General features: G+C 47.3%; 1 protein-coding gene across 1 annotated transcript in view; it reads right to left on the bottom strand.

Annotated features, from left to right (window-relative positions):
* TGFA (transforming growth factor alpha) overlaps window positions 1–15,767 on the bottom strand; it is a 105,193-nt gene that overhangs the window by 59,850 nt on the left and 29,576 nt on the right. The window contains exon 2 of the mRNA XM_015237067.3: window positions 10,039–10,092. Coding sequence (XP_015092553.1) covers window positions 10,039–10,092 — 54 coding nt within the window. The remainder of the gene's footprint in view (window positions 1–10,038; window positions 10,093–15,767) is intronic.

Below are 15,767 nucleotides of genomic sequence, written 5' to 3'. Positions count from 1 at the left end.
AGAACCACCACCTTAGAACTTACACCCAAAAGAGCCAGATCTTGCTTCACAAGCATGCATCACCACTCATATTCTGGAGGGGTGCAGAGGACTGACGTGCGTGTGCACAGAACTCCAGGTGCTTTACATACAACCTTGTAAGCCTCACAATGACCCTAAGAGGAGTGACTATTACTGTTTCTATTTCACAGATAAGGAAGTTGAGGTACAGAGGGGTTAAATCATTTGCTTAAGGATTTACAGCTAGTGAGTTGCAGAGATGGAATTTGAACTCTGTCTGGTTTCAGAGTCTTCACATTCTAGAGACTGACTTGAGAGCCGGGGGCCCAGGAAAACCCAGCCTCTCTGTGGAAACCCAGAGATTTCAGGTGCTTAAAATTCTGCAAACTGGGTCAAGATTTTAGGAGCCTAACGGCCACTGAAGAAGAGCTTGGGTGAGCATCCCCAGAATTTGGAGATGAACTGGAAAGTATTCCGTTGAGAACAACCTCTCCAGACAGCGTGGTCCCTGGGGAGCCTGCTGTATAGGGAAGTGGGGTGTGGGTGTCAAGCTGCAGGGACCAGGGCGGCCCTCGTGCTGGCTGGTACAGCAGGGTCCCTGTGCTCCAGAGATAGCAGCACTGTCTAAGCCTCGGTGACAGCTGTGATTCTGGGACAGGAAGACAGAGGCAGCCTGCACTCAACCCATGTCGGCTGACAGACCTGCAGGGCAGGACGGTAGCCAATGCTTTTTCTTTCTTTTTAAAAATGTAGCTCCTTTTATGCCTGATTATGGTCTTAAAACACACTCACTGTAGACATGGTAGAAAAACAGAGAAGTACGCAGGAAATTAAAATGACCTGTATTCCCATTAGCCAGAGATAATATTAATGTTATATGATGTTTTATATATATAGACAGAACAGATAAACAACAAGATCCTACTATGCAGCACAGGGAACTATATTCAATGGCTTGTAGCAACCTGTAATGAAAAAGAACATGTTTTTGTTTGGGGGGAGATAATTAGGTTTCTTTATTTACTTATTTATTTTAATGGAGGTACTGGGGATTGAACCCAGGACCTCATGCATGCTAAGCATGTGCTCTACCACTGAGCTATACTCTTCCCCTGAAAAAGAGTATGTATGTATCTATGTATAACTAATTCACTATGCTGCACACCAGAGACTAATACAACACTGTAAATCAAAAATAAAGATTAAAACAATGTTATATGGTGTTTGCCTTTTATTTTTGCATCTGTGTGTTTAGTTTATATAATTGAGATATATCATTCAATTTTACATACCTCTTTTTCTTTTTTACACATGCCTTCTCCCATATCATTAGTCTTCATCAGCATGATTTTAAAGGATTTTTAATTTAAAATCCATCTAGCTACATTTCCCTCTTGCTGACATTTAAATTGGCTATATTTTACTATATTGGATAACGTCTCTGATTATTTTTGTGAAATAGATGCCTAGAAGTGTAATTGCGGGTCACGGGGCATGGACAATTTTAAGATTCTTGCTTACTAAGGAATCAAGTCCCCCATTAATACTAAGCTATTTCCCAGAAAGCCAACAGGCACACCCATAAGCAGTGTATGTAGCTGTCTCGCCTCACACACACCAGCACTCAGGACTGCCATTCTCAAAAATAGGACAACTTGATAGATTAAAATGCAGGATTATATCAATTTTTTTCCCAGTGGAATAGCAGGTTCTTAAGAACAGGAAGTTTGCTTTAAACAGGCTTGGCATATAATAAGCACTCAATAAATATTTGTTGATTGAATGAATGATTCAAAGAATCAGTTTGGACCAGGGATGCTGGTCTTGGCCTCCTCCAGGTCTAGCAAGGGACTTTGCCCTGCCTGAGGCCCACACGGCTAGCTATGTATGTATGTATGTATTATATATGTATGTATTTATTTATTTTTAAATTTTTTATCGAATTTACAATGTGTCTGTTACGATGTGTCAGTTTCCAGTGTAAAGCACAATTCCCAGTCATGCATATACATGCATATATTCGTTTTCATGTTCTTTTTCATTAAAGGTTATTACAAGATATTGAATATATCTTGTAATATAGAGAAGAAGAAATCTGTGAGGTTTTTTTCCTTTTTTTAGCTATTTTTATGTATCCACACTGCTCTTTAGCACCTCGTTTTTCCCCTCCCAACCCTGCCATGGCAGCTAGGTGACCACCTGACCAAGGAAGACAAACCCATCCAATTCTCTCTCTTGAGACTCTGAGCTAAGAGGCACAGAGATGGAATGAGTTGGTATGAGAATCATCTTCGTGGTAGGTACAGAGTAAGTGGCCACAAATGTGGGGCTTGGCTGCTCAGCAGTTCTGTGGATGCCCTGAGAGCTGACCCTCCAGGCTGACGTGCGGTCAGGTTCTGTGCTCGCAACACAAGGTGCCTGGGCAGAGATGCCCTCTTTGTCAGCGTCACAGGTGACAGCCACAGACTGGGAGACTGAGATCAGGTGGAAAACCAGCGCAGCACCACGGGTCACACTGAGTGAGATGCAGTTTAACAAAGAAAATTAAAAAGCATACAGTGTGGCCCTTGGATTGAAAACGGGAAGTCTGAAAGTAGCAGAAGCAGGTGTTTTCTTCAAAGAAATCCATCTGGTAGATCACCTGGTCTATGTTTATGATTTACCTTGAGATGTAAAAACCATCAGCATCCTCGGCCTGACCCCACACCCTCTGAAGGCAGGGCTCGTGTTTAATTCTCACATGTGTCTCTGGGGCCTCGCACAAGGCCTGGGATAAGGTAGTATGTAGTAAATGTGTGCTCAATAAACATGGAAAACTAAAAAGTGGGAGATCAGTAAGGTTTCAATAGGCCTTGTTTTTTTTTAAATTTATTATTGTATTATTTAGTTTTGGGGGAGGGGCAAGGGTAATTAGGTTTGGGGATCAAACCCGGGACCTTGAGCATGCTAGGCATACACTTTGCCACTGAGCTACACCTTCCCCTCCAGGTCTTGAGTTTTAAAAATCCATAAGTTGCATCACTTGCTTTGCTTCAAAGCTGGTAGATGCTCTTTTATCTGAGCTCAACTTAAACCAGGTCATTGATTTATCCAATCCATCCTCCCCACGCCTTTGCTAAATAAAACATCTAGACCAATGTCCTCAGCCTGCAAAAGCTTAATTAGTTGGCTGCGCGAGCTTACCAGCCCATTTCTGCTTTTACCAGTTAAGCTATGTACTTACCAGGAGGAACCTGTGTTTGCTTCCGAACCTGTTTATGTTGGTTGTACGCGTTACCGTATTTACGTAATTTAATCATCTATTACACAAACTAATGAAATATCTATGCAGAAGGGAAGAGCTGTTGTTCCTATTATAAGTTGAGTGTTTTGGAAAGACTTGATAAAGGTGAGCAATTACAAGGATTGCGGTCAAATGAGGAGTGAGCAGACAACTATTAAGGCTAGGTGTGTGGGGGAGGGAATGGACGGTCTACAGAGATTTACGGCACTTATTCTGTGAGTGTGTAAGTTCTTACCCTGAAGAGATCAAATCTGGAAATCACAGAGGATGCAATGTGGGCGCAGCTTATACAAGTAAACGAGTGCAGAACGCCAATACATAAATCCGTGAATAATTAAAACAAGCATGTCAGGAAGCATGACCTGTCTTCCCCACAGGTTATACACTGAAATTCTCTATTCTAAGCTATTCAATCTCATTTTTAAAAAAATGTTGGTTGTGACCCACCAAAATGATTTTGTGACTTACAGTTTGAAAAGACACTGCCTTAATCCTGCTCCTTAATTGTATCAAGGGGAGAACTGAGGTTCAGGGAGATTTGAGAGCCCTGCTGATGCCACACAGCTAGTAAGTCAGAATTATGATCCATGATTTCACATCCTATGGCCTGTCTACTCCCCTGGCCCACCTTCCCTCTGACCCAGCACAGTTTCCTTTGCAAAAAGCAGAAGGTAAAATGGGGAATTGTATGACAGGGATAAATTCCAGAGCGGGAAGGAGAAAGAATCCCTTATTCTCTCCCGAGGGTCTGAGTGTCCTCTAAAGCAAGCTGGTCCCTGCACCCACAGATGTGTGTGCCTGTATCTCCAAACTAAGACATATCAAGTCTCTTGTGCTACAGACATGTATTTGGAACGGTGAGCCATGTACCTGGGTAGAACATGTGAGCCTTCTAATTTTAGAACGACTTCAGCTCCACGTGGGAAAACTCCAGACAAAGGAATGGGGAAGCAGTTCGCAGTTCTGAAAAGCTTTTGTTAGGCGAGATGAGCAAGAAACAGATCTCTTGCTTGCTGGCTGACCCGTGTTCTACCTGTTTTCCAAACAAGTAACGCCTTCAAACTCTGTTCCCTATAATCTGATCTGCCCTCCCTGTGCGCCCCCAGTCCAAATTCACCGTCTCAGTCTGGTTAAGCGCAATGTCCCCACCAAAATCTGACCACTCTATCCCTAAGCAGGCCGGTAAGTGTTGAGTGACCTCCCCTATGACTAAGACCGCTGTGAATTTTCCATCTTCTTTCATCATTGCCTCTGAAAAGTATCCCAGGTGCTAAATTAAGTGAGGCTTGAAACACCGCCCTGCTTCAGGTGGGTGTCCTTAGACACAGGCTAGAGGAAGGAGCAGTTCGGAGGTTTACAGAGCCGCCCCGAGTCCCCAGATTGTGCAAGGCAGACAGCAGAGGGAAGCCCGGAGCCTGGCTCCCAGGTGCCTGCGCCAGGCCCTCCCCACACCCCTTGGTCACCAGAGTGAGTCTCATGAAAATATGAGAACCAGACGGGCAGCCTGGGACGCAACATTTCGGAGCGTGAAGCAAGCAGCCACCCAGCAACCGAACCGGGGTGCATTCTGTCCCTCGTAAGGGGCATTAAGAGGTACCTTTGGAAGATAGGTCAAAATTCTTCCCTTGGGAAGGGTGTGGAGTTCTAAGCGGTAGGTGGTGCCACCCTCACCTTGCCTCCAGCTAATGTTTCTCTGCCTGCTTTACAAACTGACAACCAACCAGATAAAAATGGGCTGTTCTGACCCCCAGACTATTGACTTCACTCCTTACAGCAGTTATTTTTCTAAATCACGCACTCAGCCGTCCGCTGTGGCTGCCTTATCACTCTGAGGCTCCTGTTACTGGGTTCCCATGCTGCCTTTTCACCTGTGTGGTGGGCTCCTTGAGGACAAGAACAGAAAAGCTGTGCAGCAACTGTAATGTTAGAACCTGAATGTAAAATCGCACCTTGCTCCAAGAGAACGAAATACATGGCGGTCACACCACCACTAGCCTACCTTAGGCCCATGGCAGGCCTTGCCAATTGGTCACCGCTGCATTTGCTAACAGACTGAAGGCAGCCTTTTTAAAAATTTTATTTTACTGTATTTTTTTATTGAAGTACAGTCAATTACAATGTGTCAATTTCTGGTGCACAGCACAATGTCCCAGTCATGCATATACATAAATATATTCATTTTCATATTTGAAGGCAGCCTTATAGTCCTTCTCAACAAAGCTCTCCAGTCATCTCTGTCAATCCATCAGAGTGGTCATGTGAAAAACCTGACAGGTGATCCCTGATTCAAGGCCAACAGATGAGGAAATTAAGGTCCAAACAGGAACTAGATGAATAACTCATCTAGGGACTTGGCAAAACGGAGACCAGATGGGTCCAACACCCAGGATTCCTAACCTCCAGCCTAAGGCATGTCCCACCCAAAGCAGATGTCTGAGAAGCATTTACTGATGATGATAATGCCAGTTTCCTCTGCCTCTGGCATCATCTACCCTCCACATTTGGGGATCAAAGAGAAAGGAAGATTGGAAGAAACCAACAAAACCTCAACAAGGAAGGCCAAGAACAACTGTGAAGTAATGAGAACATGGAATCTTTTTTTTTTTTTTGAAAAACTTAAGAAAACCACATGGGATCAGCCCCAATTCCTTCAAGCTCCCACTTCCCTCTTTGATTGGCACATGGAGTTTGTAATTTTCTCTCTCTGCTGCTCCATTAAAATGTTAGAAAGAATGTATGTATGCGTATGTACGACTGGAGCATTATGCTGTATACCAGAGATTGGCACACTGTAACTGACTATAAGTCAATTCAGAAAACAACAAAAAAGTTGGAACTTAATCCAGAGTATGCCTGCAGTCCTTTGCTCCAGTACTATCCATCAGGAAGGTGCCCAAACTGTCTTCTGTCCGTTACTGTTTCTCATTCCCATCAAGTCTCAGACTGAGACCTGCATATTTATGCCATGAGTAAAGCTCTTGTAGCTTCTCCCCTAAAACTATCCGTCTTCACACCTGAATGGATAGTTCTAGGATTTAATAAACAAGCCCACCAACATCCTTTTTTTTAAACATAAATTTGCTCCATTATGGAAGCAACCTTCAGTGAGTAAGTCAGTTAGCTTTATTATTGAAATCAATGTGATGCCTATAAAGTGAAACAAAGGCAGCTCTTTAATGATAAATATTACAATACAGCTACTTGTCACATGTCTCCAAACACACACATTGTGAGCCATTCATTGAAGTATAAATAAGAGACAGCCAAGTGACAATTCAGCTACAAGAAAAACAGCATAAGGGATTCAAATGTGAAAGTTGGTCACCTTGTATATAAATAAGCATATTTTACCAAAGCAGTGTTGACCTGGAAGGAAATATCAGTAGAAAGGAAAATATGAAAACATAGAAGGAAGTGCAAATTAAAGGAAGCACCACAAATTTGAATTCAGCATTGTTCACACTCCATACTTCAGGATCTAACAAAAAAGAATTATTGTTGCTTTTGTTTGTGTAACTGCACTATGATTTTGTTTTAAAAGTTCCTGACTGGAAAAAGAAATTGTGGTATATTTATACAATGGAATACTACTCAGCCATAAAAAATAACAAAATAGTGCCATTTGTTGCAACATGGATGGACCTGGAGATTGTCATTCTCAGTGAAGTAAACCAGAAAGAGAAAGAAAAATATATATCACTTACATGTGGAATCTAAAAAAAGACAAATGAACTTATTTATAAAATAGAAACAGAGTCACAGACAAAAACAAACTTATGGTTACCAGAGGGGGAAGAAGGTGGGAAGGGATAAACTGGAAGTTCGGGATTTGTAGATACAAATTACTACATATTAAATAGATTAAAAAAAAAACCAGGTCCTACTGTATAGCACAGGGAACTATATTCAATATCTTGTAGTAACTTATAATGAAAAAGGAAATGAAAATGAATATATGTGTGTATATGTATGACTGAAACATTATGCTGTATATCAGAAACTGACACAACACTGTAAACTGACTATATTTCAATAAAAAAAGAATAAAAGATAAAAACGCTCTTACAAATAATATTCACAAGTGAAACGGGCTTTGTTTTAAAATACTCCAGCAAAGAGAAAAATCAAAGAGATGGAAGAAAAGATGAAAGCAAAATGGCAGTGATGCTAATTGTTGAAGCCGGGACATGGATATATGGGGATGGATTCCACTATTCTGTCTCCTCTATGTATGAAGATTTCTATTATAAACATTAACAAATAGTTTTACCTATTGAATTAGTCAACAGACAGTGAAATACGCACATATTCCAAAGCTGGGGTTGTGAGAGTGGCTGGTGGGAGTGGTCCCTAGTTTGAGCTGCACAGACAACAGGGTTTCAGCCATGTCTCGAGAGGACAGAGTAGGGGAGGGATAGGGAGGTCAAGGTCAAGGGCCTGGAGAGCCTTCTGGGAGACAGGAAGGGCCTTCTAAAGGAAGACAATGTTGGACAAACAAGCCCAATTTAGCCTTAACGCCTTAGCCCTCGGAGAGGTGCTATGACACGGTTATCACCATCTGGACTTATCTACAAGCCCAACCGTCTCTGGACTTCTGTGTGGGTCCAATGCGGCAGGGAAGAGAGTAAGTTAACACGAAAAGAACGATTCCATTAACCTCTCTGGGGCACAAGTTCCATTGCTAAGTAACCCATCAAACGGAGAGCAATGCAGAGGCCAGACTGGCAGCCCACCTCCCTCCTCCACCGACCATCAACCAACTCTGGGATCTCAAGGCCCCCTGGACACTAGCAGCTGTGGCACTGGCTCCATTCTCATCCACTACGTTGGGCCACAGAGTGGCCCTCAGCCAGTTATGAGGTAACGTGCAGCAGAGCAGGACACAACCACTGTCTTCCGAATCCACATCATCACGAGGGAGGGTAAGCCTCAGGCACTTGTTGATATCAGAGACGAGCTCACAGGAGCAAGTCCAGAAAGGAATGATGGAACAGAGGTTGATCACTCCTGCAGCAAGAACCGTCATTTTCTGAATAAATGGCACAGGTTTCCCCACGTCTACCCAGGAGAGCCTGAAAGACCCCAAAGGGCCTTGGCAGGAACCACACCAGGCTTGAGGGAACTGGCTCGGGTACAACATCCTGGTGGAGGTAGTATCAGCATTTGCCACGACTGCAAACTGTCACCTGCCAAGTGACTCAGAGGAGAACCTGGCTCTTGGCCTACCAGCTCCTACAGTGAGGACCAGGAGGGGCTGGGAATGCACCTGGGGGTAAATGCATCCCAGGAGGGGGGTTGTGGCACTTCTGAAAACAGCATGGGGAAGTCATGAAGGTATCGTGCCCCTCCCTATATATTTCCATCTGAGCCCTTTGTGATGGAGGAAGTAATTAAAGAGTGAAAGAACTACTTCAAGGAGACTCTGGTAGACCCTGGAGTCCAAAAGCACTGCTTTGGGATGGACACACCCTTCTACCGCTGGTCCCACAAAAGCGTAACACAGAGGAAGAGAGGCATTTTCTTCTGTGGCATCATGGACCACCAAGGGGCTTGCATACCTTAAGGGTTCAAGTGCATCAAGGCTAACAGCTCCCAGAGGAGACTGTGGGGCTGCGGAAGCCCTGGTACCCAGTGGGAGTGGCGGCATCACCTCCACTGTGCCTGAAAGGAAAGGTCTGCAAGGAGAGAAGAGCAAAGTGCTCAGGACACTGTGTGCTTGGTTAGAGATGCTATGAATACACAGGCCCTCTACCCCAGCATGTCCCTGAAATAACTAGGGAGATACAGCAGAGGCCACTGCAGTAACAGATGGATGCACACTCCATGTCAACAAGGGAATAGTGAAACTGGCAGACTCACACACTGCTGGCATAAAAATCAGCTCAATTCACTTGGAAAGCTATTTGGCAATTTGTTACAAGGGCCATAAATACATTCGGTCTTGTTCTTGGAGATATGTCCTAAGGAAAGAATCCGAAAGAAGGAAATAGCTTGTAGGCATCAAGATGTAGCATCGTAATTTTAGGGGAGGCAACAAAAATGTGCAATGGGAAATGTTTAATTAAAGCACACACATCCATTTTAATGGGACATGGTGACATTTAAAAAGGATACATTTCAAGACTTTCTAGCAACGCGGAAGAATGCACAATTCCAAACCCTGAGTTTAAAAAGCAGGGATCAAAATAGTTTCCTCGCCACGACCAATTGTATAAAAACATTAGCGCACATGGACAGAGACGATAAGCCCTGCACAAACGTAGCAACGGATGCTTCTGTGATCCTCTCCCCACAAGCGGTTTACCTCCCACGCTTCCCAACTTCCCCATCTGTTGATCAAGCATCTTGAAAACGAAACAAGGGGACTATTACTACACATGTCAAAAGATAAACTGGAAAATAACAAAGACCACCGGGCAGAAGCAGACCAGAGGGTTTAGGAATCTGGGTTCTTCTTTAGATGGGTTATCACCGGACAGTTTCAAGCTTGTGGGTTGGGCAGCCTTGGCTTTCCAGCAGCCTTGCCCACGGCGACTGTCTGAGCGGAAATGGGAGCCGGCGAGCCCTGAGGGCCGCAGTCAAGACCTCCCAGGAGCGCTCCCTGGGACAGAGGACAGAGGGGGCTCAGAGGACAGCTGTGTCTGAGCTCAGCGGGCAGAAGCCCCAGGGGGAAGCTTACACAAACCAGCCAGGGTCGGCTCTATTCCCCTTCCCATTCTCCACGCACCATCCCACCCCAAGGGGACGGGACTCACCACTCAGGGCAGACGTGCTGTTCTCCAGGGCCTGGCACACAGCCAACAAAATACCTGTTGCGGGGAGAAGAGAGGACAGGTGAGAGGCTGCTCAACATCCAACTTTCCCAGGCTTCGAGGGTCGGCCCCTTGAAAGGGAAAGAGTCGGTAGTTTTACAAAGTGGCCAACAGGCAGGCTTGGCGGCGTAATTTGGGCAGCTCAGTGCGAAATGAACACGCAGGACCCTTGGTGCAAAAAGCAGGAAAAGATGATCATGCTAAGTGAAATAACTCAGTCAGAGAAAGACAAACATCATATGGTATCATTTATATGTGGAATCTAAAAAAGGACACAAACGAATTTATTTACAAAGCAGAAAGGGACTCATACACATAGAAAACAAATTTATGGTTACTGAGGGGAAGGGGTAGGAAGGGATAAACTAGAAGTTTGTGATTTGCAGATACTAACTACTATATATAAAATAGATGAACAGCAAGGTCCTACTACTGCATAGCACAGGGAACTATATTCAATGGCTTGTAGTAACCTATAATGAGAAAGAATATGTACATATACGTGTATAACTGAATCACTATACTGTATGCCAGAAACTGATACAACATTGTAAGTCAACTACACTTCAATTAAAAAAAAATGAGGCAAGCAGATTATGGTATTCTGGGTTAAAAAAAAATCAGGAAAAAACTGCCTATGAGAGTATATAAAGCTTTTTCCTTCCTTTCCTGGTCTCTCTTCACTTGTTATGTGTTGCTTGTTTTTTTTGTTTGTTTTTTTAAACACCTTATAAATATTTTTTTATTGTGGTAAAATATACATAAAATGTGCTATTTTGACCCTTTTTAAGGGCACAGTTCAGTGGCTTTAACTGCACACACACTGTTGTGTGTGTCATGAGGCCTTTTATTTGCTCTTTATGATCTTGCTGTCTTTAGGGTGTGAGATGTGCAGGGTGAGCGCTCAGGGGTGCTCGAGGCCCCTGGCTCAGTGCACAAGCGTGCATGTGACCACCGGCTGCTGGGTTTCCCCTCGGCCAGCAGCGGGATGGACGTGCCGAGACCCAGCTGGGGGCAGAAAGAGCTAGTCAAGGATTTCTTCTTCCCAGAAACCAGTCGCCTCAGCCCAGGGTGGGCAGCTGACTCCCGAGGGTGTTGCCACATCCAACCTGGGGACCTGGGTCGGAAGAGGGGAGAGACTCACCCCTGTCAATCATCCACTGAACACATAGTGGGGCTGCCAGCCCGGGATGGGGCACCTGCCATCATGCCCTGCCCAAGATGCTGTGGGTGCATGCACCTCACCCCAACCTTTCCTGTACCCAGGCCCCGTGTGGCAGGGGCAGGAACCCATCCAGGGGTGGCAGGGAGGTGGCGGGAGGTGGGACCATGGTAACTGATGCTCAAGCCCCCAGCGCCTACCCCGCTGTCCCCTGGACTTCACTTACAAGACACAAGCACAGAGAAAACTTAAGAATTTCAAGACTGCAGCTTTATAGCGTTAGACCCCGAGCCGAGGGCACACCTGAGCATGAGGCTCTGTGACCACACGCATTGCACACCCGTGAAGCCACCCCTGCCAGCAGATGACCTTATGTGCCCGCACGTTACAGTACCGGAGGTTTCTGGAAACAGTAGCAAAATTCTGAGGAAGAAGGAACCTCTCTGAGTTATGCAATCAGCATGAACTAAGTCAGAATGACTTCCGAAAACTGAACTGCAAAAAGATGTCCTGGTGGCTGTGCAAAGAGGCTGGGCCACCAGTGAGTTAGCCCAGTGGCAGCACAGAAAACAGGCAAACTTCTGTGCTGTGACCCCCACCCCAGTGTTCAGGACCGGTGCGCCCCTCGCTGCACAGGTTGTGAGCGCTCCTTCCCCCTTTCACTCTGCAGATGCACAAGCCTTTGACTCTCAAGGAGGAACCACACTTGGACCAGATAAAGAGATCTGTTTGTGACTTTCCTTCAGGCCTTTAAAATGAGTAATGTCTCAAAAACTTCAGACTGCTTTTACTGCAGGCCTGGCATGGGTTTCCCAGATACTCCTACAGAGTGCTGAACCAGACATTTGGGCTGGAGTTGCGTCGGGGGAGACCAGGCGAGGGTGGGGGACGAGGAGAGAAAGTAAAAATCACACATTGTCCCATGCAATTCTTTCTTGCTGCTCAAAGGACATCACCTTTGGAAGCATGGTCCTAGGGTTCTCTGGACAGACCTAAAAAGCCGAGTTTGTAATCCACACACCAAACATTAAAGTGAGGCTTTCCTACCAGAGGCAGGAGAAGTCTTAGTGGTTCCGCACTGTCAGCTGGGGACCCGTCACGATCTGACTTTGCTGGCACCGCCACAAACCACTCTGGGCCAAAGGTGGCCAGTGACCTGTGGTACCAAAAGGAACGACTGGGGATGCTCTGCATACCTCTCAAGAGCAAGGGCCACTGGCCTGTCGCAAACTGTCCCCGGACGAATGAGTTGCCTTCCCACCTCCCTCCCTGGCCCCATATTCCATCGGTCTGTACAGTTCCTGGGCTCCACATTGACTTCGGCTTAAGCAAAACCAAAACAAGAAAGCAATTACTGTCCAACTGCAGCCAGGACAGGGCAGAGTCGCTCCCCAGCCTTGGGGCAAGTCCTTTGCCCCCCCCCCCCCCCGCTCCTCACCTGGAAGCCGTCAGCTGCCAAACCTGCAAAGATGTTTTGGGAATTAATTAGACTTTGCAAAACCACCATGTTCCACAGATGAAAGACAATGGCTTTTTATTCATAATTTGAACAATACAAGAAGAATCGTTCCTTTCTAAGCCCTCACGTTCCGGTGGAAAGCAAAGCCTTAGTGCCCTGGGCTGTCTCTGCAATCTCCACTCGAGCACAATTTCAGTTGAGACCCTGTGATGGGAGGGGAGGCCTCTGCTTTCCTTTCACTGTGCGGTCAGCCCCCTAAAAGGGTCCCAGACCAGAAAGACGGGGTCAGGCCTCTTTCACGTCTCAGGTGGGTGGGTACCGCCTCCTGGGCATGTGCCGGCTCCAGGTCCACCACTTGGCTTTCCCACGTGTTATCTTATTTAGTCGTCGCGATGACCCACAATATGGGGCACCTCCCAGCTGCCCTGCCTTCTGGCCCAGCCCATGGAAACACCCGGTTTTACAGATGAGGAAACTGAGGCTTAGAGAGGTAGAGAAATTTGCCCAAGGTCCTGCTACCAAATTCAAATGTGAGTCTTTCCAACTCCTGTGCCCAAGACAGTGTTTTAATTACCACACCACACGACAGTGCCTCTGACCATAGCCTGCCATGACACCCGGGTAGATAGATGTGTATTTACCAGTTACAACCCTCAAATGAGCTCAAGCAACAGATTCAGCAGCCACGAGACTTCATCTGTCTCTTCCGGAGGCCACATCCGCTGCCTCCTGGGGTTTTCCCACTGCCCCCAGTTTCCCCCACTACGAGCAAGGTCTGCTGGGAGGGGCAAGGGTGTGCATGTCCAGCCTCCCAGTGGCCCAGCCGCCCCGCCTGCCAGCCCCCCGGGCTGTGCTTGGGAAGGCCTCCCAGAAACAGGTGGCCTTGGCAGGCTCCGAGGCTTGTCAGAGACACAGGAAACCCTTCCCTGGAGCACCTGTGTGGGGACAGCACAGCCACAGGGACAGCCGCCAGTCAGTGGCTCCAGGCAGACAACACTCAGCTCAGACGGAGGCTTGGCAGCCTGCAGCCACAGGTGTGTCTCGCCTGAGGTTCAAAGCTGGACCCCGCCTGCCACAGGGCCACCCGGCCAGCCTTCCTCTGGGCCAGGGATCTCGGCTGGGCTGCTCCTGCCAGCATCCCATTTCTGTTTAAATAGCTCCCAAGAGGGGAATCCCTGGATGGTGAACTTTCAAAAGAAATGAAAAGGGGGGTGGTGGTGAGGGGAAAACCACATGCAACGGAAGAAAGGCCTTGTGAAAGGCGGCTCCCCCTCCCCGAGATAGAGTGGGACCTAGAGGCTGCCTTCCAGGAAGGACAGGGTTGTAGGACTTATATGTCAGCTGTTTGGAAGGTAGATGAACGTTTCCTGCAGAAAGAACGTCAAGAGAGAGGCTAGCCTACGAATCTGGTAAACTCACAAGGTGCAGCCATCGTGAAGCCCACCCCCCACTGTGCCAGTGGGAAAGGCTGCTGGCAGATGCCGGGCACCACCTCCCCTGGACCACAGAGCAGGGCGTCCCTCCGGCCCCTCCGTGCAGCCCCTCAGTCATGCACAGGATTGGGGCCCAGGCTGCGCCTTCACCCCTCCGACCTCTTCCACTTACTGGCCTGGTAACCGTCTCACCTCCTCTGCAGACAGTCAGCTCTAGGACCACAACCTGGGAGGAGCATCCTCAAGTCTCCAGTCACTCCAGCAGAGTTGACCATGCCCTGCTCTGGCCGCTGCTGCAGCCAGTATTTGCTCCCAGGCTCTGACCTACTCCACTCCATGGATCAGTTGTTCCCTCTGTAAAATCAAGGGCTCCACATCTCTTCCGTCTCTAGATGCCCTAAGCTAGGCTTCCTGTGTGAAGAGGTGAGGGCGAGTTTGGGTGGGGGTCAGGGAGATGTGAGGAGGCTGGAGAGACGCTGCAGCGGGTCCTTTTGGATGAAGGATGCTCTGGATTTAGAGGCGGCACCAAGGAGAGGCCTCTGGGTAAAGAATTAATGCAGGTGGGAGGGGCGGGAATCGGGTGAAAGAGAGAGGCAGAAGGGAGTGCAGGTGTTTGGGAGGCAGCCAGGGTCACCACTTCCTCTCTGACCATGCTGGGGGCTGGGGGGCGGTAAGGGACAGAGCAGGAGCTTAGGAGGTGAGGGTGGTACCTAGATGGTAAGGATCCTACATCTCAGCGCGAGGTCCTCAGGCGACACCCAGGGACAGCCATGTGTAAATGGGTCACAAGGAACCCAGGGCCTGCTGGGTCCTAAGCTATCTTCTGGTATCAGGTTCTGAGGTATCTTCTCTTATGAATTATATTCCAACATTTGAATTTTACCGACCAACATGGGGGGTTTTTAATAGCACAGCAAAAACTGCAGTGTTGTGTGACATCATCAGTATTTTTAAGCGCAAGAGGTTTGATAGCCAGGTGCAGATGTCGGCTTCAGGGTCCGAACGGATTAGGAAGAAAGGAAAAGGGAATGCACTGCAGGCAGGGGCAGGAGGGGGAGCTCACAGAGACATCAGTGACCCCGGCTTCAGAGGATGGCAGGCAAAGTGGCAGAGAATTTTGTGGAGGAACTGGCCAGACAGGATTGGGAAAACTCAGGGGGAAGGCAAGGAGGGTTTAGAGATATGTGAGACGGGAATGAATCGCCTTGGGCAGACGGGCTCAGGGGACAGAAGGCTCTTTCTTTCACCATCCCAGCATCTGGAACACATCTTTCAAAACACAGATTGCACTCTGCTACCCAAGGAGGGTCTTATCGAGAAATGATTTGAAACGGGCAGTGTTGCGTTTCAGGTGGCGGGTCCTGACGCACAGAGCAAAGAAACCAGCTGTGCGGGGAGGGGGCAGCTTTCAGTTACAAATCCACACAAGTGAGGGCCTGACTCTGCGCCCAAACAGCCATGACCTGGGACAGGCTACCCAGGAAGACACGTGTAATGCTAGTGGCGGGCGCTAGAGGGAAGCCCACCGGCGCCTGATTGGTCTCCCAAGCTCCCTCCTCACCTTGTTCAGCTGTTATTGTGTCTGTGAGTGTTATTAACAATAATAGTAGCAGCATTT

Source organism: Vicugna pacos, chromosome 15, assembly GCF_048564905.1.
Source record: "Vicugna pacos chromosome 15, VicPac4, whole genome shotgun sequence".
NCBI classification, from domain to species: Eukaryota; Metazoa; Chordata; class Mammalia; order Artiodactyla; family Camelidae; genus Vicugna; species Vicugna pacos.
Note: the sequence above shows the minus strand (reverse complement) of the source record. Positions and strands in the feature narration are given on the sequence as shown.